At 43.8% G+C, this 22,613-nt stretch overlaps 1 protein-coding gene across 4 annotated transcripts in view; it reads left to right on the top strand.

Annotated features, from left to right (window-relative positions):
* The first annotated feature begins 324 nt into the window (after positions 1 to 324).
* LOC131990857 (prospero homeobox protein 1-like) overlaps positions 325 to 22,613 on the top strand; it is a 38,382-nt gene continuing 16,093 nt past the window's right edge. The window contains exons 1-4 of one of the 4 annotated variants that reach the window (XM_059356038.1): positions 325 to 2,375; positions 10,337 to 12,409; positions 16,306 to 16,413; positions 22,118 to 22,312. In XM_059356038.1, coding sequence (XP_059212021.1) covers positions 10,403 to 12,409; positions 16,306 to 16,413; positions 22,118 to 22,312 — 2,310 coding nt within the window. In that variant the 5' untranslated portion in view covers positions 325 to 2,375; positions 10,337 to 10,402. Of the gene's footprint in view, positions 2,376 to 5,759; positions 7,286 to 7,306; positions 7,599 to 7,637; positions 7,885 to 10,336; positions 12,410 to 16,305; positions 16,414 to 22,117; positions 22,313 to 22,613 lie in introns of those variants that run through there. The other 3 variants (XM_059356035.1, XM_059356037.1, XM_059356039.1) reach the window with 3 other exon arrangements.

Genomic DNA, 22,613 nt, shown 5'->3' on the forward strand with positions numbered 1-22,613 from the left:
TCTGATTGTGCAACATTTCTCCTGTCTCTTATTCACAGTAACTGCAGCCTGTGAGGGCAGTTTAGCTGCACTTTCTCCCATGAACGTTTATAAACCAAAAACTACACAATCTAACATGTTCCAGCAGGAGAAATTACCAACATCAGCAACCAAGATTACAAGTTTCCCTGACATTAGCATGTTGCTACATGTAGCAGTGTAATTAATGTAAACACTACGGTAACATGCCTGGAGCAAATGACCATATATAGAGAGAACTGTTGGGAGTATTCAGAATGTTGGGAAATCTGAGGTTGTAGCTCACAGCGCTTACTTTTACTGCATTATTTGAAACTGTGGCCCAGTTTAATATAAACATCCAACATTGCTTTATATATACATGACAGAAAACAAGGAAAGGAATAATCGGTCCCCTTTAATCACAGCCCCCATGAAGCTCAATTCATCACAAAATGTGTCTATTTTTGGATTCTTCCTTCATAGTGTAGGCATGCAAGAAATAAACCTTGAATTCTTGAATAAAACTAATACGGATCAGGATGAATATACAAATTGTCATTTGGGGGGTTAAGTATTTGTTTAGTTAATGAGAAAAGAGACTGCAAAATAATGTTTTACAGTAAAGTGTAAATTATAATAATTTCCATTCCCTCTAAAATGTGGCACTGTATCAGTAGTATAAAATGAAAATAAAAACTTCTGTAAAGTACAGAACTTAGTCTGCAATTTTGAATACATTGTTTCATATTCAGTTTGATTTCATTTTCAATCAACAAGTAGGCCAAACTGTAAAAACCGTCCCCTCAAATCTATGTGTGTTTGTCTGTGTCTGTGTTTATAGGCCAATTATAACAGCGTTACCCTCCTCCTGACCTCCCCTGAGGCAGCCAAATCTCCTCCTGTGTGAAAGGTCAGTAAGAGGTCAAGAGAGGTCGCCGGCGAAAGGCCGCTCTAGAACAGAGAGCCTGCTGGGTGCCATGCCAAACATCCACAGTGGGGGTCAAAGGTTACACAGATACATAAACCAGACAAAAGGGTGCCAACAGGTACAAGACGTGTGAATGTCCACAACTGTAACAGGAGAGCAGACTGTTGCAGAGAGCTAAACTTATAACTGGGGACTAATGTGTGGTGAGAGAGGCACTTTAAAGCTACTTAAGCCTTGTACATGTCACTTCATACCCTATAGACGCCTCTCTTTATAGTATTTGGGGAAGTGCAGAAAGGCTGAAGCACAGGTAACTGATCACTAATTACTCTTAATTGCCTCAGTCAGCTAGAAAAAGCTTTGTGTGTGCAACAGTGTGTGTGTGCGCGCCTGTTAACCAACCATAGTCGTAGAAGCTATTAAAAACTCATTAACCTACGTTTTATTTGAAGCCCCCTGCCCCTGTCAGTCATACCCCTAATGTATTTTGCTACTCTTTGATTTTACGACTCGCCTCTGTTATTGTAGGATATCTTCTCCTTTCCTTGTAATTTTATTTTATGACATGGAGAGTCGAGTACAATACGCCCCCCGGGGAGGTCCACTTACCTCCACGCCAACAAATATAATTACCGCTGATCAGAGGAGCGAAAACAGACCGCCGCTTATCTGCCACAGCCCGTTTATTTTTTTCTCTTTCTTTCTGTCTTTTTTTTTTTTTTTAGCAGTAGTCGCACTGGAGGATGATGGCTATGTTAATCATAAAAGGAAAAACGCAGAGACCCAGCATGTGGTAGAGGACCTGCTGCCACGCTTAATTGAAAATTGTGAACATTTCTGTTGCTCTGTTTATAGATAACAAATCCATACGTCACAGAAAAACATTCAAGTGTTTTATGAATAACTGATAACCAGTCTAGAATTCGGCAATCACTGAGTACCACAAATGACGCTTATTGTAATTTATTTACAACTTTTATAACTGTTATTCCCCCATGCGTCTATCAAAATAGCCTACACCGTGGGGCGGTAGCGAGCACTGTGGGCAGCAACGAAAACTTGATCCATATGTCAAACTGATCCAAGTGGGCAAGATTGGATATATGCCGGATGTAGCCACCCGATGGGGCTCACATTGTCAACAAATAATTTCAGTCATATTTAGCAAAATATGCAGCCCAAGAACGGCCGTGGTAAAATTGTCACATTATTGAACGGAGTTTGGCGTGGATCTAACCGCACTCAAAGCACCCACAGAACCAGCTGTGACCGCGGCCTTGCAGAGAATGAAATCGGCTAAGTTAGCGCCAGAAGTAAACAGCTAAAGTCCTATCGTGTTTACCAAGTAAAGTCCTCTGCTCCATGTTGACAGGTGAGAGTTCATAGGAGCAAAGTTGGTCCCCTCGCGATGGAGCTGCGAGCCTGACTGTGTAACCCCCAAGAAATGGTGAGTGTGTGTGAATGTGTGTGTGTGTGTGTGTCAGACAGAGGGAGAGATAAACAGGGAGAGTTGCTGAGGGGGCTCTTTGACTTTGAGCGCATAAGCCCTTATTTCATGGTGCCATTGTTTGTTTTAAGGACGTCAGGCTTAATACAGTTCCAGGCGATTTCCCAACATGTCTGTCCGCCCAAGCACCTCCAAGGCGCTCCGTGTGTGTGTGTGTGTGTGCGTGTGTGTGTATGTGTGTGCGCGCGTGCATGCGTGTACTCACATGTGCACGCGCCCCTCATTCCTGTTAGCCTAACCCCTATCATAGGCAGGGATTTTAAAATAATACTTTCAAGGTTGTCCGTAAGACATGTTGTTAGACTTTACTGCGTCATTTTCTGCAAAAGAAATGTCAAATACGTAGTTAATTTCGAGGGTTTTACATATGGCTAAGACTAATTACGGTGTTTAGAGTATATCTGTGCTTTTTAATGAGTTTGACTGCAGCCATATTCACATCAGCCTCGCTGAGCAGCATTCTTTTAATTGCCTATTATTTCCACACAGGCCAGACATGGAGCCTTTATTTAATGTCAGAGCAAACAGGCTTTTTTATCACATGTTGAAAACAGGAGCTAGATGCAGTGATGTTTTTTTATCACTCAGATTGTGGGGGTCATATAAGGAAAAGCAGATATGGTCTAGAGAGTATGTAGAAAATATTGTGTATATGTCAAATATTTTCCATTTCCATGTATATGACAAATATTTTCCATTTCCATTTTACTGCTATCAACTGGTTGTTATTATTATATCAGTGTTTTGTTTGTGCATGTTGTCATTTTTGACTGTCATCAACTGTCATGTTGTCATTTTTGACTGACATCGTGTCATACATTAACTTCTGCAACAATGGCCACTACCCATTCATGCAAATAAAGCATATTTGAATTTAAGAGAGAGAGAGGAGTGTATATGTCATTGAATGGCTTGTATAAAACAGGCCACAGAGGATAACCAACCTCCTCTCTCTCTCTCTCTCTCTCTCTCTCTCTCTCTCTCACACACACACTCTCTCACACACACACACGCCTCCATAATCACCACGACTTGTAGCCTAGAAAGAGGGATGATGTGGGTCACCGGGGGCCACACTGTGCCAGCTATATCACAGCCCTGCAGGCAGCCAAAGAAGTAATATCACTAATAATAATAATAACATCTATGTAAATTTACAGACGTCTCTTATATCATGCTCAGGTCACACAGACTCCCTTCCTGATATTTTTTTTGCCTTGACAAACAGAAACAAGTGGGATACATATTTTCCTCCAGCATCCTCATCTGATGATGGAAGCTGAATACATTAAGTGGTGGACATGAGGCCCAATAAGGACTTTAGAGGCTGTAAGAGTCAGACGCCTACTCACTTATTACACTCGGACAAATCCTCCTCTCTCCTCTCCTATCCTCTCCTCTCCTCCTCTCCTCTGTCCTGTCTCCTAAACCTTTTTATTCAGGGACCCGGAGACCTCTCCGGAACAAAACAGCTTTTAGCGCACTACCATCTCTCTCTGCTTCTGTTTTCGCAAATAGCTCTCTCTCTCTCTCTCTCTCTCTCTCTCTCTCTCTCTCTCTCTCTCTCTCTCTCTCTCTCTCTCTCCCCCCTTATTTCTGTAATAAAAAAATGTCTGTGAAAAGAAATGGAGCTGTTGTAGGAGCACATCAAGTCATTATCTGATTAAGGCCATTTTATAACAGAGATTGCTTCTTCTCCCGAGTAATATTCATTCTTTCAATAATAATTCATATAACTTAAATTCAGGGAAATGTCAGTTTGGTTATGTTTGGTGCTGTTCTGCATTCAATTCGCTCCAAAAATAATACTAAAGACAAACCCCTGAAATGATAATAATAATATTAATAATAGTAATACTACTAATAGTAATAATGAAATCAATAATAATAATAATAATAATAATAACAATAATTATAATGGAAGGACGGTTAACCCGCCGTTGATCCAAATTAATACTGAGGAAAAATAGGCCACTGGCTCTACTCCACTCCGGCATACCATCACCGCATGCGCGCGTTTATTACCACTTAATTGTGGTCAGAATGTGATAGAAAAGTATCTTTATAACACCTCTGGGAGAAATTTATTTTTTTCACTGCCTCCCTCATGCATTTGGGCCCAACTCTAATAAATATGTCAATAAATTCAGCCATCAGTGCGCAATGCCAGAGCGCATTATCAGTCTTGGGCATCGAGGTGTGCCGACCCAAAAGAGAGAAAGAGGAGGAGGGGGAGTAAGTTTGAAATAAATCCACGGGTTGATCCACCTGGAATGGGCCGCGATAAGAGCAGCCAGTGTTAACCGACACGTTTCCTCTACACCTCATCCGAGTCTTCCTTTTCCAAACACGCGTTTTCTTTAATGTCCCCGGCCTGTTTTTCCAGCCTGTGTGTGCGCACCGACGGCACCCAGGGGAGCCGAGGCCAAAGCAGCCACAGGCCAGGGAGGGGAGCAAAGAGGGAGGGGGGCGGGAGGACACCTGCTTTGGAAAAGACACTCCAGACACTAAACTTTGCTGACTTCGTTGCAATTCGTTAGTCCCTAAAAACACTTGCTTGCGACATGGAAAAGAGACTCGCCTTTTCCTTTCTGGCACCTGACAGAGGCGCGTATGGAAAATAAGATTTCTAGTTAAGTGCTTTAGGATCCTGTTTGTGCAGGGGATAAAAAAAGAAGATTCTACGTGCAACAAATGAATCCAATGTGAGAAGCTGGAAAAACAGGCCAAGAGTAAAAAAAAAAAAAAGAAAGCACGCAGAACTGATAATAAAAGTGTAACTTTTTCATTCCTGGCTTCTGCAAATTGCCCAATAAATATAACTTGATTCACCCAAAATAAAAGTGATAATAATAATATTAATAATCTCCGTTTATATGTCCGTTATTAATTTAATTTATAGGTAATTTCCTGCATTACTTAACACGAGGCTTACGCTTTCTCTAATTGCACAAACGCAGGCTAAAGCACATGGATGTGACCTGTATTATCCACAAATACCGTTAGGGTCGATGACAAAAGTAATTGTTTTATGTAAAGATTAATTTCAACGGCACACATTTCCCACAAATATTACTAAACAATTTGCGTGTGCACCTGTTGTAAAGGGTCGAAGGCTGGGGTATTTGCAGGGCGCACAAACTGAAGTGTTTTTATAAATATCCAATTTGTGGGAATGCACGAGGACGATCATCATTTCATATATCATAAACAGTTTTTTTCTGTGGAAAGGATCAGATGTCAATGTCCGCAGCCTTACAGGTGGGGAAGTTTCAAAGGCAGAAAGAATATAATAATTCAATTAAAGTTTTTAAATTAAAAATCATAAATGTGTGGTTTTTGTTTCCATTTACAAACAGTTTTACTTAATAAATGATTTTTGATGACAGTGCAGTCTTTACGCACGGGGGTTATTTCAGTGGCAGACTGTGGATCCGAGTGACAGACGTTTCATGATGATATTCGGCTCTTAACTGAGCGTTTCACAAAGAGACGTTTAGCTCTCCTCAGATATTGGCTTCCCTGGATAATCTGAATTCCAAAGCAAAGCTCCGAGCTTCTGTGCCGCTTTTGCTTGTTCATAAATCAGACTTTTGCTGCAACCAATGAGAAAACTCTGCGCGTAAAATATCTCTACATGCCACTTTGAACCCCCCAATACCCAAGTGACCCACTCCTGTTATTCCCTTTGAGTCTATATGTGAGCCAAGAAAAAAAACGACATTCTGTCTTATATTTAAAACTTAAACGCATCCTTATGAGAACATATGAAAATATCAATTTACAAAGTTGGTAATCATTAAAAATGCCTGGGCTTGATGCGATTTAATAGACTCTCATAAACATAATGGAAAAATGCAGGCTTTTAAAAAAAAGTCGTTTGGATCATAAAAAAAGGCTTTTAATTTGAAATGTTTCTGCAACAGGACTGGAAGAAAACATTTGCATTAAAACGCATTCCTTAAAAATTCACCCAAAGCTGCATTCATCTTAAAAAATTATGCTTTTTTCATAAATATAGTGAATACATCTAAAACACGGGTAAACAAATACCATTGTTATATATTTTTTAGCATTATTATTGTTGAAATGTGTTTTTTTTTTTCCATTTTATTTCAAAAATATCTTAAAATAAAACGGCACTTTATCAGTTATTATAAAAAAAATAATTTAACACTTGAATATGATAATAAACAACATAATAAGATGTGGATGTGTTTTATTGCGTGTAATGTCAAAGTGCGTAACGATTCTTACTCGCGCAGTTGGTGATTTGTGAAGAAAGAGATTAGTAAGAGTGGTATTTCCTTTTTTTTCTCCCCCCCTCTCTCTCTCTCTTTAGTTGCATGCTCAAGTCCCATTCTCTGGTCAAGTTCAGTGCGTTGTTCTCCGGACCGGACGGACGCTTCTTATTGGTTAGGTTGCGACAGTTACATCACGCCGCTCGTGACGCGCACGTCTTCCTGTTTCCTTCAGCCGCGTCTTAAAGTGAATCTTAGTGGCGGAGGAGCGCTCCAGCATCCAGTGCTCTGCATCCAGTGCGCCTTTGGAGACGCACACACGCAGTCTCTCTCTCTCTCTTTGCTCTCTCTCTTGCACTCTCTCTATGTCTCTCACTCTTTTAGTCACAGCAGAGGATAGAGGGAGAGACCGACGCGCCAGAGACCTCTTTTCATCTTCTATATTTTTCCTATTTTGTTCCTTTCGCTCGCGCCGCTGACTTTATTCCAGCTCTTCATTCTCAGAGAAATTGTTATATCCCCAGCATCCAGCGATCCGCCGTGCTCTGCCGTATATTCTCTCTTTTTTTCGCCGTAGGAGTTCAGGTTGTCCCCCTCTTCATCTAAAGGGTAAGTAACCTTGTCCTCGGATACCTCCCTCTCTCTTGTCCTGCCTCGCCTGCGCACGGTGGGCGGAAAAAAAATAAACAAATGAACACATCATGAACAGGGGGGAAATTTATTCTGGTGATCAGCAGCTAATCATATCTATACGACATTATTTGCTCGGTTTCGTTCCCCTCATAATGATGTGTGGTCAAGAGTTGTGCGTGAGCAGCCCGTGTGTTGTGTTTTTTTTTCACTCACTGAGGATGATTTGCGGACGTTAGCCCAGCCTTCCTCATCAAAAGCGGAGATCAAGTTGATTTGCAACTTTTTCAAAGTAAGTTTGGGACGCGTCTGTTTTGATTTAAAACGAGTTGAATTCAGGCGGAAGCTGAGATTTAGCTGTTCGGTCTCCTGTGCGAGTTGGAAATCGCGAATTTACTCATATTGTCTTCATCCTGTGGGCTAAATCTTGCCCTAACACCTCTTACACGCCTTTTTATTTACACAAAATCCGTTTCCAGGCTGTTACAGAGCTTGTCAGTCCTGATTTGTGAATTTGGTGTTTGTCTTCAGCGGCAGGACTTTTGAAGGATTGTGATAAACGCAGCCGGTATATTGTTGTAAGTGAACGCAACTCTGTCTCTCTGGTTTTTGATGTGTCAGATTGTCCACTGAGCATCCAATCTGCAAATAAACACACAGATCTTGCTTTTATCACCTCGCAGCGTAAATGTTGTTAGATTTAAAGTTTAAAAAGTTAAAGCAACTGTGTGTTATTTTGATTTGGAGCAAGTTTCAAAGGTTTAATGGTTAGTTTTAAGGTTTAAAAAACAAAAACAGTATAGGGTTTCAAGTAAAAAACTATTTGCAAAGACGCAGTGACAACTCCTTGTTCTTATGTGTAGTTCAGAGCTTGTAATTGTTGAGGTTTGTTTTTTTTTTTTTTACGATAGAGAGAGTGCGCATGGGCAATTCGAGACAGGTGCGCCGTCGAAAAAGACAGGTGCTGGTGACTATTTCAAGCTCATTGTTAAGATCCTGAGGCGATCAAGTCAAGGGTTGTTTTTTTCTTGGAGATGTATCACCTCTTGTCTGAACTGCTGGATGTGGCTGTCAAGACTTGGGCCAAAGCCATTTATCAAAAGGGGTTTATTTTAGAATACTGGTGTCAGTTTACTGGGACGGATTATAGTGGGGAAGCATTTAACCAAAGCCTGTTCTCCAGTAAATTTAGATTTTTTTAAAGTTTTATCCTGGCAGTTAACAAAGTGTCAATTTACTAAATGTTTTTTCTGAGTAAAAAAAACCTGCCAGTGCATGTCTCCTGTGTGGTGGATCACACTACAGAGGGTCTAACAAAGCCAGCAGCAAAGTTGTGTGTGTGTGTGTGTGTGTGTGTGTGTGTGTGTGTGTGTGTGTACACATTGTGAGGCATAGTGACAAGAAATAAGCTTTTCTACAAGAACAAAAAATACTTTCCATGAGCAGCGCTAATATAAATATGATAGAATTCCTGTCAGAACAAGCAAATAATTTGTGAAAGAAAATGTTTTTAAATCTCACTGTTTAGTTCTCCCACACTTAAGCTGTGCCTTCAAATTAAGACGTCTTTGAATGTCTATTGTCTGAGAATGTCAAAGCAAAATTTAACATATATATGAATTTGTCATTTAACTTTTTTTGTATTTAGAATTCAAGATTTTTTTAGTTACTTTGCAGATCAGTCTTTAAGTCTGCCTATAAATTGGTGTAACGTTTGAGTATATTTGCAACTTGTAAAAATAAGTCCAATAATGAACACAATTTGTTATATTTTATTACTTTTTTTTACTGAATCACTGTGAGTCCTAATAGAGGCTGGTGTTTTCCTGAAGAGTGTAAAAAGAGAAATGTAAATTGTTGCACCACTTTTGCCACTTTTATGCCGTTAAGAAAACATTGTCAACTTTATAACTTTATAAATATTACATTTTTTAAAAAGAAGCAAACAGATGAGAAAGTCTCTGTTAATTTCACCACATTCGGGATTGGATGCATCTGATATGGCTCAGACTAAGACACCACCACCGCTGCTTACATAGCAGTATTGATGCAGGCCTGTACTGACAAAACGTTTTGCTTTCAGAGGGGCATTAGGGTTTTTGTAAGAGCGCTTTAAGTTCCTCCTTGCCAGAGTTGACCCTTGTGACCTATTCATTTGAGCAGAATTAACTGCCCTTGCCAGATGAAAAGACAAACAAAAAACACAGAAGTGAGCTCACGCTGGCACCAAAATCAATAGGCCTATTTTGTGTTTCTTTTATGTGTCACTCTCCCCATTGCTTAAGATATGATGGCCGTATTGATTATTGTGAACGCAGGACTTGCATTTCTAAATTACGCAATGTTTAAACATGATTTTAAATGAGAATATTTTGTTGAACTGACAAACCAATCGTTCACTTATGTAATCGGATTTGGTAAAGAGTATACAACCAATATGCATTGCCTTGAACACCACTTTTATTTATTTATTTTAAAGATACTCTTAACCCTATTTCTTTTTATTTTACTTTGTGAGTTAATAGCTCCTATGTTGGCTCACGCCGCACAAAAATGGAAATGAGGACAAGTACTTAAGTAATTATCATAATTTTATGCAGCTTTGTGTTCCGTGGGAACTGGTTCAGTGTCGCGCAGCGTGTAACAGGGGACAGGATAAAATGTAGGACTTTGCCCTGGAATTTCCAGCCAAGGCCTAATTCTGACCCCATCTTGCCTGTTCCCTTTACCTCTCTGTTGCTGCTCCTTACTGCCTAAATGTAATTGTGGATGTTCCCGTCCTTTTAGAAACATATTAGGACGGATTGCCTCCTATTTCTCTCTATATCCATATTGTTGTCTAATGCAATTCTCTAAAGGCTGATGGATTTTAATTGTTTCAGTCCGTCAAAAATTTTTAAGCTTTTCTGTTTAATGTGGATTTAGTTTTTAAATTGAAGTGTTCTAGGATATGATTGAGTGAGTGACTTAAATTCTGAAAAATATTCTTCACTCTGGTGAGTCATGCATCTGTGAATTTTTTGCCTGCAGGTACTCAAAGGCTTTGATCCTAGAGGACTGGGTTTGCGGGATATGGCCCAATAGCAGCAGCCCGTGATGCCGGACCATGACAGCGACTCCCTCCTGAACAGACAGACCAAGCGAAGACGTGTGGACATTGGTGTTAAGAGGACCGTGGGCAGCACAGCCTCCTCCACAGCAGCAGCCACAACAACAACCACTGATAACATTGCCCGCGCCAAAGCAGCCATTTTCAGTGCCATGAACTCTCTGAGCTCCCACTCTCACCACGGATCAGACACCGACTCCATGGAGTGCTCTGTAGTGCAGCCACATGGTGGACCTGGCATTGTGTCAGCCAGCGACAGCGAATCCAAGTCCAATGTACTCCGAAAGCTACTGAAGAGGGCCAACTCATACGAGGACACCATGATGCCCTTCCCTGGCACCACCATTATCTCCCAGCTTCTCAAGAATAACATGGCTAAAAATGGAGGAGGCCCCGAGAGGGGAGAAAGAGGGGACAGGGGTGATAGAGGTGATAGAGATGTCGGCTTCCCCGGATCAGGGCTCTCCAACGCAAGTTCAGATGCTCCCCAGGAGGACGCCTGCAGTAACTCCTCCCATGATAGCACCCCTCAAGAGTGCTTGTCACCCTTTGGTCGTCCTCCTGGCCTGGCCACTTTTGACATTGAACGTCTCAATGATGAACACCTGCGTGCCAAGCGGGCCCGTGTAGAGAACATTATACGGGGTATGAGCCACTCACCCAGTGTGGTGGTACCTGCTGCTTCCCGTCATGAGCGTGACCACGAGATGGATGGAGAACGGGAGATGGATCTAGACTGCCCACCCCCTCAGTCACAGCAGCAGGCCCCCAGCAGCCCACGGGGAGGCGAGGTGTGCAGCAGTAACAGCCGGGAGAACAAGCGTAAGCAGCGTCTGCCTCAGCAGCAGCAGCAGAGCTTCACTCAGCTGGTGTGCCAGAGGAAGGAACAGAAGCAGGAGGAGCGGCGGCAACTGAAGCTGCAGCTGGAGGACATGCAGAAACAGCTACGCCAGCTGCAGGAGAAGTTCTTTCAGATCTATGACTCAACCGACGACTCAGAACACAACGACCTCCACAACGACCTCCACAATGACATAGGAAACATGTCCGAGGACAGCCCAGCCAGGTCTGACACCGGCGGTGATGACCGGGGTGGAGACGACTTACGATCTGACAATGAGATGTCTGACCTAGACCCGGGTCATTTCCTGGACAGGGCGCGGGCATTGCTTCAGGAGCAGGCCTTGCTGGCAGACAGAGAGAAGCCCAGAAGAGAGGGGCTCAGCCGGAGCAAAGGACAAGGAGGTCCAGGGTCCTCCATGCATGCTGAAGGTAAACAACTGGCAGAAACATTGAAGCAGGAACTCAATTCAGCCATGACCCAGGTGGTGGACACAGTGGTTAAGGTGTTTGCCAAGCCTCCACGCCCTACACCCCAGCAGGCCTTCCCTTCGCTTTCCATACCCCCTGAAAGATTTCCCAATGCTGTCAATGGCGACAACCCCAACTTCCACACCGCCAACCAGAGGCTGCAGTGCTTCGGCGATGTCATCATTCCCAATCCACTAGACTTCGCCAGCATGCCCGGGATGCCAGGCCCCACCAATGACCAAACCGAGGCGATACCCTTAGTTGTGAGGAAGACACCCAGTGAGCACCACCACCAGTCCTCAGCTGTGGGGGCCCATGGCGGGCACCACCACCCCGTCCTTCACCCCTCCTCGCTCTCTGCCTCAATGGGCTTCAGCCCCCCATCCTTTAGACACCCATTTCCGCTGCCTCTGATGAGCTACCCTTTCCAGAGTCCCCTCGGTGGACCCACAGGTGGCTACCCAGGCAAGGACCGTTCCTCTCCAGACTCCATGGACCTGTCCCGGGAGACCACCAGCCTGAGGACCAAGATGGCAACAGGTCACCACATGGCGCACCACCATCGTTCCTGTTCACCAGCGCACACTGGCAGCACAGCCGAGGTACTCTCCCTGTCCCTCATCAAGTCTGAGTGCAGTGACCTCCAGGACATGGCTGACATCTCACCCTACTCAGGCAGCAATGTATCCTTTAAAAAAAACAAACCTGGGTTGGTGTGTGTGTTCTGAGGGGGTTGAAAGGCAACAATAAGTGAGTGTGTATGACAGTGACCCTGATGTTTTATCTACACAGTCCAGTTCAGACCAGCTCCCGCCTGTGCAAGCCCGATAAAAATCAGATTTCAGGTGGTAACTCCCTGTAGAGACAGGTGCGAAACACCGCATCTGAAACCACAAAGAGTTAAAAATCAAATCTTTTTTAGCCTGTTTGAAACTAGCCTAAGAAACTGAGAAATTGTTGATGAATCACTTTTCCTCCCACTGCTGTTCTCTTCTCCATTGTACTGCATTGTTGGATTTATTTTTACACTCATACCTCTTCCTTCTCACAGCACCGTACAGCCTTTTCTTCCATCTTCAATCCTAAGTGCTTTAAAAGCTCTCTTGTCACATATCACTTACTCACGAAGATTAGGTCCCCACGACATTTACTGCCCCAATTCCTTTTTATAAAAAAAATGTCCTGAAAGAACAAGAAGGGGGAGATAGCATCCTGGAACTTGGCACACAATGGTGTTATATAGCCTCCCTTATAGTTTAACCCCCGTGTGCCCCAATCATGCCCTACGGATAAAGAGGCTATCCCCTATGGGAGGCTCAAATTGAATCCCCCGGAGACTCAGGACTAATAGCTTAAACAGATACATTCAGTCCCTTCTCTGTTTCCCCTATACCTCCTTAGTCCCTAAGTATTCAACACCCCTTAACCCTTATGAAAGTTTGATTCGTGTCACACTGCGTGTCCTTAGAAAGCTTTGTCTTCAAGTCATTAACATTCATTACACGCTTGAGAAATTAATCCTACAGCTTTCTACCTGTTGGGGCTCTATTAGTTAAGTGAATATGTATATTTAACACTTGGACGCCCTGTTTTTGCTATTGCGCGTACCTGAGTGCCTCGCCTTTTTTCCGTGTGTGTGTGTGTGCCTTTTTGTGTGTCACAAAAGGTTCGCCTGAGGACTCAGTAAAGATGTATATTTATGATTGCTTGTGTTTTCTCTTGTGTTCCTCTTATCATCCATCGCTGTTGTAAAAAGCCCACAATCATTGTCGTTTCTTTTCTCTTTTTTTCATTTCATAAAGATCTGTCAACAGCCCGGGGGGCCCTTCGGCTGTTGCTTGGCAGCCAAATACTTCTTTTTTTGTTTTCCCTCCCTGCAACCCCCCTCCTCCTCCTCCTCCCTGTCTTTTCTTTGAAGCGGACGTTAACAGGTGTTTGCAGCGAGCTGTTTATCTTTCATTACCTCGCCTTGTCTTGTCTTCTGACCCAAGGGTGAACGCTTTCCAGAGATCCATAATCCTTTGCTTCTACAGGCTCCCGATGGAGGGATGAAAAGAGAAAAGGGAGAGAGAGACATACAGAGACTGAGAGAAAGTAGAAAAACAATCAAACAATAACTACGTATGCCAGATGCTGTGGCTTTTATTGTAGCATTTTTTTAAATTCAGGGCATTAACAGATATACTCCCCTAAATGGAAGGCAGAAGCAGTAAAAAAAACATGTGCACATGTTTTTTGTTTTTTTTGCATCTTATATTTCTGATTCCACAGGTTTAGGAACAAAGTTTGGCATGTACAAGCTACTGTTTGGTATATTTTTTCTTAAAATTAGTACGACATTTATGACTCAGTTTATTTGCATTGTACTATCTGTTTATAGCTGGTCCCATTGATGTAGATTTTTTTTAATACAATTCTGTCGCTTTCTTTTTTTTCTATCAGAGCTTTAGAAGCCAGAGACAGCTTGTCAGACATTTTGCGAGGTGTGTTCAAGTTCACCAGCTCTCTGCAGCGTTGTGGAGCAGATGGCTGCTATCAATTTCCTCATTTGTTCTCAGTCCGACTCCAAATATTCTTGTCCTTACACCTGGAATTAGGAAGTGGAGCAGCAATTTCCCTCTCATGACTTTGGGTTTTGGGGATGTGTCGTGAGAATGATGATGTCTTGTCAGATGTGGCAGGCTAACAGTGGGCCAGCTGGTATGAGTGCACCATCATGACAAAATAATAGCCTTGCACGCCACCCCTAAGTCCAATCACAATTACATTTGCAAGCTGTGAGTGAATTGGAGATGAAAATACCTCATCAGGAGATATGAAGCTTCTTAATTGTCGTCTGAAGGGAGGTGATGTGTTTATGGTCGAAGAGGTAAAACCTTGACGTCTTTGTTTTAAAATAATTTTTAATTTCAGTGATAAGGGGAAAGCGATGCTAATCCTAATTGAAAAAGCAAAAACAAATTAATCTAAGTGTAAGTGCGCAGTTTTCACAGCAGACAAATCCCACCTTGCCTTACAGAGAAAGAGCTCTCTTTTTCTCTGTCTCTGCCTCTCCCTCTCTCTGTCTGAGGATCCATTGTATCCCCTCCACTTGGAGCAGATGGTGTGGTGTGGAGAGTGAAGTGCTGCTCTTTTGGCCAGGCCTGACAGAGTAACACCAGTCTGCCAGGGTTTCCCCCACAAGACCCTCGCTGCGTATACAACTAACTCTCTCTCTCTCCCCTCTCTCTCTCGCTGAATCAGACAAAGTAGACAGGGTTTTTAAGGAGCCAACCCAGTGTGGTTCAGTATTTGCTGGCTTTGCTGTGTAACCCTGAGGCCAAGGGCAATCCAATCTAGCAGCTGATGCCTTCTTCCCACTCTATAGTTACAGCTACATCTGGACACTTGACTGATTTTAACGATCACAGCCACCCCTGTAGATCATAAATAATGTCGAGCAATGTATTTTGTCCACTCGGGTGTAAACAGTCTTCATGAAAACTTGGGGCTGTGTCTTCTTTGTAATTTAAAGCCCTGTCTTGCTCCTGCCTGATGAAAAACCCTTGTTGAAACAGCCTGAGGTTTTAACATGCAGCCCGCCCCCCATCCCCATTCCCTTTTCAATGTCTTATGCTCCAGATTGATATTATCAGATGCATTATACGGCCGTTAATTCACCATGGAAATGGCTTGGGCCGTTCGGTGGCGCAGATGTGTTTCAGTCCCCCCATCACTGGCTGAGTCCAAAGCCTCAGAGCCCCTCTTCTCCTTCTCCTCCTCCTTCTTTTGCTCCTCCAAGGGTTTGGCAGCGGCAGCAAGGCTGGGGGGTAGGGGTGGAGCAGAGGGAGGAGGAGGGGGATGTAATTGAAGGTTGGAACCATACTATCCCTCAAGGTGCCCCCACCAGCCCATCTCCATCCTCTCTGCTGTTCAATCCAGGCGATCCATTAGGAAGACAAGGCCTCTGACATGTATTTGAATATGGCCTGTGTGAGTGTGAGAAGGTTTTTGCTTGAACCGGTGTTTGGGACTATCTCCTAGACCTTGTTTTGTCACTGATATGAAGCCAATATCAGACAGTCATATTCAGGCTTGGCATGTGTTGTCGCCAAGCCATTAGGCCTTCTTGCCCGTCACTGGCGTTAACTGCTGTCTTTGTCTGTGATATGCAAATGTCTCCTTTTTTCTTCTTCCTTTTTTTGGGTGGAGGTTAGCGTGGGGTGTAGGCAAAGGCGTTTGCTTACTTTGACTGTGAAATGAGCCTCCTTATGTAAAAGCATCGGCTGTAGTCGCTGGCCAGCGTTTTTTATTTACCGTGACGCTCTCACACCTGATACGGACGATGCTAATTGCAAGCAAATGGTTTTGCTTTGGTGCACTGTCTTCAGCTGCCCCTCCTCTTCTCAGCAGCCTTTGCATTCATGCCTGAAAGGAAATTTGTTTTCCCATCATCCAAATGATGATTTCTTGCCAATCCTGAAGCCAATTATCAGCATGTACATATTGTATTTGTGATGATATCAGTAGTTACATTTGCTGATCATAAGTTGTTTCTCTCCAAACAATTGTTAATGTCCTTAATGGCAGCGATTTCCAGATCCAAGAGGGTCTCTCTCCCAACCATCTGAAGAAGGCCAAGCTCATGTTTTTCTACACCCGCTACCCAAGCTCCAATATGCTCAAGATGTTCTTCTCTGATGTAAAGGTAAGTTTAAATATTGTCTTCCTCTTAAACCCTTCTTTTTAACCACAGATACATTAATATCAAACGTCTTAAAATTGTATTTACTTTTCTTAAGCGTCATATTATTTTCTAACTTTATGCTCTGTGTAGGTTGCCTAACTGTTTACAAATGTTTATTGAAAAGTGCACCCGTACAGAAGTAGGTTTTTTTTATCTAAACCCTAGATTTTTTCCCTAACCTTTACCAAGTAGTTGTGTTGCCTAAACGTAATCAGGTTGTTTTACCAAGTAGTTTTTGCTTTAAACTCACTGGTTGTACGCTAAACTTCCTGAGACCATTATTCCTTTTGCTGCATGTAACAAGTGTAGCACTCTGTTGCCTTTTTTCTAATTTTTTCCACATTTCTTACTTGTACATTCGTCAACCACCTGCTTTAAAAAGGAGCGTTTGATGTATTAATTGTGATGCTCCATCTTCAGCTGTCGTGAAAAGCGTATGCTTGTCTGTCTTGAAACGAGGCCCTTTCCCTCACTAAGTTATGGTTTTATGCAAAAGATGAAAGAAGAGGAAGTTGAATGGGTTTACATGAGGGAGCTGGAGAGCCGATGAGTATTCTAAAGATAAAGAGCGGGATGAGTAATGGAGGGGTGGAGAGGGCAGAGAGGAGGATGGAGCCTAGAGACGGAGGAGTGGTTATCTGAGCAGGTGTAGGGAGGATGGTTTGATAGAGGGAGGGGAGAAGAGAAAGAGACGGTTTAGGGAACATGGCAAGAATGAGCGTTGGCTCCATTGGGAGTTTAATGAAGGAAATTTGGAAAACAAAGCACAATATGTAAGCTGCCCAAAAAAACAAGAACAACGACACAATGGCCGTTGTAGTGTGCGCGACCGAGTTTGTTCGTGTTGTTGTTATTTGTGTATGCGCGCCCCTCTCGGCCCATACGGAGGGGTAAACACTGTGACATATCCAGGCCATCTTATTCAAATCAGAAGATAAAGGTCCCTTTTTTTCCCAGCTGCCTCCTCTTGGATGCCGTCGCCAGCAACCATGACTCGTTGGTCACATGATTACCTCTCAGCACGTCATTGGTATGGTTGGCAAAGTGGGTTGGCACCTGTAAATGTGGATTCGTCACAAAACTCCTCAATATTAAAGCATCTAACCATTGCTTTGCCATTGGTGTCTTTCGCTGTGGAACAATTTCAGCAACAATTGCTGTTTCACACTTTAACCACTTACTTTCACCGACTAATCACTCCCAGGGAGGTGTCCTCTTCTTGGTGGCCCCACCAGATACTTAAACAAGGTCAAGATAGTTAAGGGGATTATGAGCCACATTGGTTTGTTTTTGTTTTCAGTCGAGGACAATGGACTCAAGCTGTAAGTTAGCAGACATGTATGGGAATGAGACTGACTATCTAATTAGATGCAGCCAGCGCGGCCTCTTAGCCGGTGGCTGTCCTCAGACAAAAGTCTTAAAGGCTAATCAGGTCTCCACTAATCAGGTCTTGACTGTCATGAATCTAATGAACGTGGGAAGTGGGCTGCCCTAACAACCGGGGGACGCTGTAGCCGTTGTTCCCCTTGATTAAGCTCCTTTTAAGACGATCGTGACTTTATTTTTGACCTTTTGGTGTTAGTGAAATGTTTTGACAGATGCCTCAAAATACCATTGTTGGTGCTGCAAAGACAGTCTATAGTATCATCCTGCTAGCTTTACGACGCTTCATTATGATCACAGATATTGTTTTGATAATGGATGAGATTAATGTACGGATTAAATAAATATTTTCAGTCAATTAATAAAGTCAGCAAAAGTTATTGCCTTTGTAAAGAGATACTGTGTATGAATTGTAGAGCTTTTTGGACCTCCATTATTGTAGATTTTCATTTTTTTTAAGGGGAAGTTCACCCAAACATCAAAAACACATATTTCAGCTTACCTGTTGCGCTAAAAATATACATTTTTCCAGAAATCATGACCCAGTAACTGACCATAAAGGCCTTGTTGTGAGCAGTTTCATGTAGGAACTGCACCAGAAAAGAAAAGAGTTCCTACATAAAACTGCTCACAACAAGACCTGTGAATTATCTTGAGTAACCGGGTCATAATTTGTAGAAAAATACATTGCTATAGGCTATCTTTTTGGCGCTTTGAGCACCACAAGCTTAGTACCATTTAGTTCCCTTTTTATTCAAGACAAGGCAGACCTTTACGGCCGATATCTCCAACACTTGGCAGCTCATGCCAAGACAATCTAGACTGATAAATAGCACTACAGGTAAGAGAAAATATATGTATGTATTATTTTGGTTTGAACTGTCTCTTTAAGCTGACACACCTTGCTTTCTTTATCTTTCTCTGTGAGGCTCTTTTTAGTGACAAGCTTCAATGTTTGGGTCAGTCATGTGCTGTGGAGTGGCGGAGGTCAGGAGGGTTTTCCCTTTTCTATATGTCATTCCTTCTCTTTTCTTTTTTTTCGCTGATGGTGTGGCATGGTATGTGTGCCTCGGCGGGGCCGGGGAGAAAGAAAAGCCAGCCGCTGGATTTGAGTCGCCGCAGTAACAAAAGCCCGCTTTCCAGGGCCGCTTTTTGTGTGCAGTCAGCCAATAGGCAGCCGGAGATTATCTCCCACAATTCACCCCTGCGAAAACAGGAAACGTTGGAAAGCCCTGATGACTGTGAAGGGGCTTACGAGAGAGAGTGAGAGAGAGAGAGGGAGGGAGAAAGAGGGAGAGAAAGAGGGAGAGAGGGAGGCCCGTACAGGCTTCTCTGTCTTTCTGCTCTCCTCTCCGGTTGTTCTGGATGTAGCTTAGCCCTCTGAGGTCATCTGTGTGCTTTCTGCTCCACTGCTGACCACTGTCAGAGAAAGTATTGGCGAGAGACACATGCTTTGGCTTTTCAGTCACCCTAAACCAAAAGACAGAACTGAAAGCGTGTTATAAATTTTAGGTGATGTGTGTGCAGAAGTTTGAGAGTGACGGTCAAATCACTTGAATACTTTTGGCAGGCGACTAATATAGTGTGGACCAAGGATGCTTAAGTGTTTTCCTATTCTGGACTTAAGTATGCGCCTGTGCATGAGCAGAACATATGTCTGTGTGTGTGTGTGTGTGCGTGTGTGTGTGTGTGTGTGTGTGTGTGTGTGTGTGTGTGTGTGTGTGTGTGTGTGTGTGCGCCACTTTCTATCTTGTGCTGTTAGCACTAAGCGCTGACCTTTCACAGGCTCTTGAGTGTGAGTGTGAGAAACACGCTCTTGCTGTCTCTCTCTCATCTGCCTCTCAGCCAGGAGCACACACACACACACACACACACACTTATACACACTTATATGCTCAAACACAGACACACATTTTTCTCGCTGCATCTCATGTCTGTGCCGGCTGACCCCTGCCAGCTCTGATTAAGGAGCCGCAGTGATGTGCTCCTTTGAACCAATTCCCTCCTTTTACACTGAACACACTTGTCTTTAGCCGCGATCAGGGGGTCTCTGTCCCCCCACCAGCAACCTAATGAACCAAGACTGCTGGAAGCTGCAGAGGGGGGTTGCCAAAATTGTGAGTGTGCAGCTGATGCAGATATAATATAATTTAGTGCATTTCCCTGCATGCACAGTAAATATTGTATCTTTTGTGTGCTCTGTGCTGTGATTGAGCCACAGTTCAGCTTCCCTAATACATCTTCTCCCGGGCTGTCCGTATAATAAAGTAATCCTTGTCCAAATGACAAATCTATCCGTCACTCGGCTGCAGTGACACCAAAGGTCTCCTGCATGAGCGATGGCAACTCTTTCACTGACTTTAATCTCAGTATGTAGCGCTCAATCTCGCACGCGCTCGGATGCATGTACGCACACATGCTCGCAACGCCAATTCGCTAAATGTCTCCGATTGGCACCCAAGAAGTTGTGATCTTACACACAAGCAGAGGTTTATATATTACACTGGCAACTTGAATGAAGGTGTTTTTGTGCCCAGTCACACTCCTAACTGTCTGCTACATTGTGTGTGTTTAAGAATAGCCCCGTGCAGCCGATGTATTTGTAAGTGTCAGTAGTTTGTTTGTTTGACACTGCGATGTCACGACCCCAGCTTGCTGACTGCTCACGTTCCGACCCTCTGCCCCCCCCCCCTCCTCCCCCCACCAGCGAAACGCCATTGTCCGACGGTGCTGACCTGCACCCGTCCTCCTCTCCTCCCTCCCTCTCTCTCTCCCTCCCTCATTTCCCCATTTATGCTCACCCTGCACTTTAGGACAGCCACCATGCTACCCCCCCTCCCCTTACATACACCCTCCCAAACCCCTGCCAAACAATGTCAAGCGGACTTATTCTTTCCCACTCCGCCATTATGTCATCTGCTGATCATTCCAGAAAGGCATGGCCCCCTTTTCCCTTTTAGCCCCGTCCCACCTTGGTCCAACTCTTGATTCGCCAACTTCCCTGCCTGTCTCTCTGTCCCGCTGCCTCGCCCTCCCATCTTCATGTGCTTGCGTGTGTTTGACTGCCATCCCACATCGCGAAGAGTGTGTGTGCATGTTTGTGCGTGTCTGTGTGTTGTCGAACAATAGCCAGAGCCTAATCTCCATGTCAAAACCGCTCTGCCTCCCCAGCGAGCAGTCCGCTCAGCGTTTAGTAGCGTTTTGTCCCCCCATTCTTCCAGCACCACAAAAAGAGCAGAGGGGAGGGAGGAGTGAAGGCCTGTGTGTGTTTTTTTTTTTGTGTGTGTGGATGAAGGGTGTGGGTATCAAGCTTTCACAGGCTAGAATTTAGAATTTTATGAGATGTCATTTCTGGGGGGTTACTGAGGAAAGATGTAAAGGTGGTATTTGTATGTTTTCAGGGGTTTGATTAGAGCTTTCCATGGGGCATTTTAGGGGTGACTGAGCTAGGCAGCGATCCCGAGCCCCTGAGGTCCTTATCTAGTGGTTTGGATGTTTAGACAGTGTGTTTTCACTGCTGCTGAGACCAGGCGGAAAAAGAGCCTGGACCAGCCGAGGCTCTTAATAGGTTTACCTCGGCCTATTGAATCCAGTCGAGCGGCACAGATCAGATAGCCACAGCCTTCTCCGCATCGCTTATCGTCTCTGTCTTTCCCTCTCTTTCTCTTCCTTTCTTTTTTGCTCTTTTTCTTCTCCTTTCTTTCTGCCTGAGAGGTGCGGAGAGGGGAGGAGAATCAGGGTGTAATTGGTGAACGGGGTTAAGTACATGTTTGAGCCCCCTGCGGGCCAGGGCGCTTTAGATGATGACTTAATCGTTTTTCTGGTCAATTATGTGTTTGCGGTCTCGCACCCCCCCCCCCCCCTTTTCCACCTCTCTCTCCACTCTCAGGGTTATGATAGGGGGGAGGTCTGCTCCCAGTGGGGAGGATGAACCACACACATACACCCTCACTCTCACACACACCCCCCTTTCCTTGCTCGGTGTCTTACTTAATGTCTCTATTATCTCCCCTCACTCCACGACCTGTGATCTCCCTTGCTCTTGTCTTTTATCTTTCTCTCCAGTCTTTTAAGTTATCACCTCACGTCTCAACTGCCTGATGTGAAATGACACGCTGTCATCCTTACACTTCTCCTCAAATCCGATGGCTTAATAAGGTTTAGACATGACAGTCTTTCCTCTAAGCTGCTGGCATGAAGAATATTTACACATCCCGTCTTCTTTTCAACCATACTGACAGCGTAAGCAGTGCTAACTCCTCGTCATCTCTACTCGTTCCAGTTTAATCGCTGCATCACCTCCCAGCTGATCAAGTGGTTCAGCAACTTCAGGGAGTTCTACTACATCCAGATGGAGAAGTTCGCCCGCCAATCCATCAACGACGGAGTCACTGGAGTCGAGGAGTTGGGCGTCAGCCGTGACAGCGAGCTCTTCCGAGCCCTCAACATGCACTACAACAAGGCCAATGACTTTGAGGTAAACACCAACACTTTAAGCAATTTAAAAGGGACACATGAAAAACACACTGTTTCAGTGCTTGTGCACATACATTTCGGTATCTGTAGTGTCTATCATTTGAATATACCACCCCCAATCTGAGTATCTACAACCACAGCTTGAGCAATTGGGAGATATGCCTTTTTGTCAAAAGGCTTTCTGTCAGAAAGAAGTAGGAGCAGTAGTATAAAGAGCATCAAAGTACATGCAAGGAGAAAATTATTGTGGATGAACTCAGAAGACAATGGTTTGTGTCCCATGAGAAACCAGTCTTTGTTGA

The sequence above is a fragment of the Centropristis striata genome, chromosome 18, assembly GCF_030273125.1.
Source record: "Centropristis striata isolate RG_2023a ecotype Rhode Island chromosome 18, C.striata_1.0, whole genome shotgun sequence".
NCBI lineage: Eukaryota > Metazoa > Chordata > Actinopteri > Perciformes > Serranidae > Centropristis > Centropristis striata.